The sequence below is a fragment of the Lipotes vexillifer genome, unplaced genomic scaffold (genome assembly GCF_000442215.2).
Source record: "Lipotes vexillifer unplaced genomic scaffold, Lipotes_vexillifer_v1.1 scaffold330, whole genome shotgun sequence".
Taxonomy (NCBI): domain Eukaryota; kingdom Metazoa; phylum Chordata; class Mammalia; order Artiodactyla; family Lipotidae; genus Lipotes; species Lipotes vexillifer.
In genome coordinates, this window is record NW_006775627.1 from 954,400 (window position 1) to 955,652 (window position 1,253).

The window sequence follows — 1,253 nt, forward strand, 5'->3', positions numbered from 1 at the left end:
TTCCCTTCCTAATCCAACCCATCATCAAGGACTGTCAATTTTATTTCCTAAATTACTCCCTCTGTCCATCTCTCTTCCTCTCTCTGCCATCAGTCTAATCTAACCTACCATCATCTCTCTCCTGGACCACTGTAATAGCCTCTTACCTGGTCTGACTCCATAAGCTCCCCCAACATGGCTGCCCCTGCCCCAAAACTATCCTCACATCATAACATGAACCGAATCACATTACCCTGCCACCCCCAACCCCATGCTTAAGGCTCCTGTACGACTTCTGATGGCATCAGGATGAAGAGGAAAAAAATGCCTCAACCAGACTTACAAAGCCCAACCACTACCACCACGCCCGCCACGTTATTCTACTCTCTTCATCTCTGCTCCAGCCATGCTAGCTCTGTGTGCTAACCGTGCTAACCGTGATTCCTCCTGCCACGAGGCAGCTCCAGCTCTCCCTGCCGCCTGAACCACTCTCACCAACCCTTCCTGTCTAACTATCTGCACAGATTTCAGTTCAACCATCACTTCCTTGAGGAAACCTTCCTTGACCTCCGGACCACATCAGTTCCCTGTTACTTACTTTCATAGCACCTTGCAACCCCCCCTTCATAGCACTTCACGAAAATGTGATTTTATTTTGTCTACATGATTAATATTTATCTTTCCTATTGATACGTAAGTTCCAGGAGAAAAGGAACCACATCTATGTTTCATACTACATAGCCCCAGCCCAAGCACAGGGTCTAGGATCTAAAGAAATATTCATAGGATGAATAAGTAAACAACGTCAGGTAAGTTTTCCGCACTGCTTTCAGTGACGCGACCATACTGTTTTTGCTTTAAAAAAGCCTCAGCAGACAGTCTGTTGTGGAAAGTGCCCAGCTTAATCTGTGGATCTAAATATGAAAATGGTTAATGCAACCAAAGTGAGGTAAGGATGGGGGTTTGGCAAAAAAAAAAGTGAGCGTCTAAGGTTTTTTTTACCTTTAGCTTTAAAGAATTCAGTTTTTCCTCCCTGAGGTGTTCTCTCAGCATCTCGCGGTGCAGCCTCTCCTGCTCTCTGGCGAATTCACCCAGGGTGTACTGGCGCACGCTGTTGTGACGGCTAGACATGCCCAGGGTGCTGCCACCTTGGCTGGGCACGCTCGTGAAGCCCTGCCTCCTGGTGAAGTAATACACGGTGACACAGCTGAAATGTACATTCTTCGTCCTCAGCCGCTTCTCCCTTTTAAGGATGGAGGAAGCTGAAAGGGAAA

General features: G+C 47.2%; 1 protein-coding gene across 1 annotated transcript in view; it reads right to left on the reverse strand.

Moving 5' to 3' along the window:
* Positions 1-1,253, reverse strand: part of CSRNP3 (cysteine and serine rich nuclear protein 3) — a 93,467-nt gene that overhangs the window by 18,408 nt on the left and 73,806 nt on the right. The window contains exon 3 of the mRNA XM_007450057.1: positions 982-1,241. Within this exon, the coding sequence (XP_007450119.1) occupies positions 982-1,241 (260 nt within the window). The remainder of the gene's footprint in view (positions 1-981; positions 1,242-1,253) is intronic.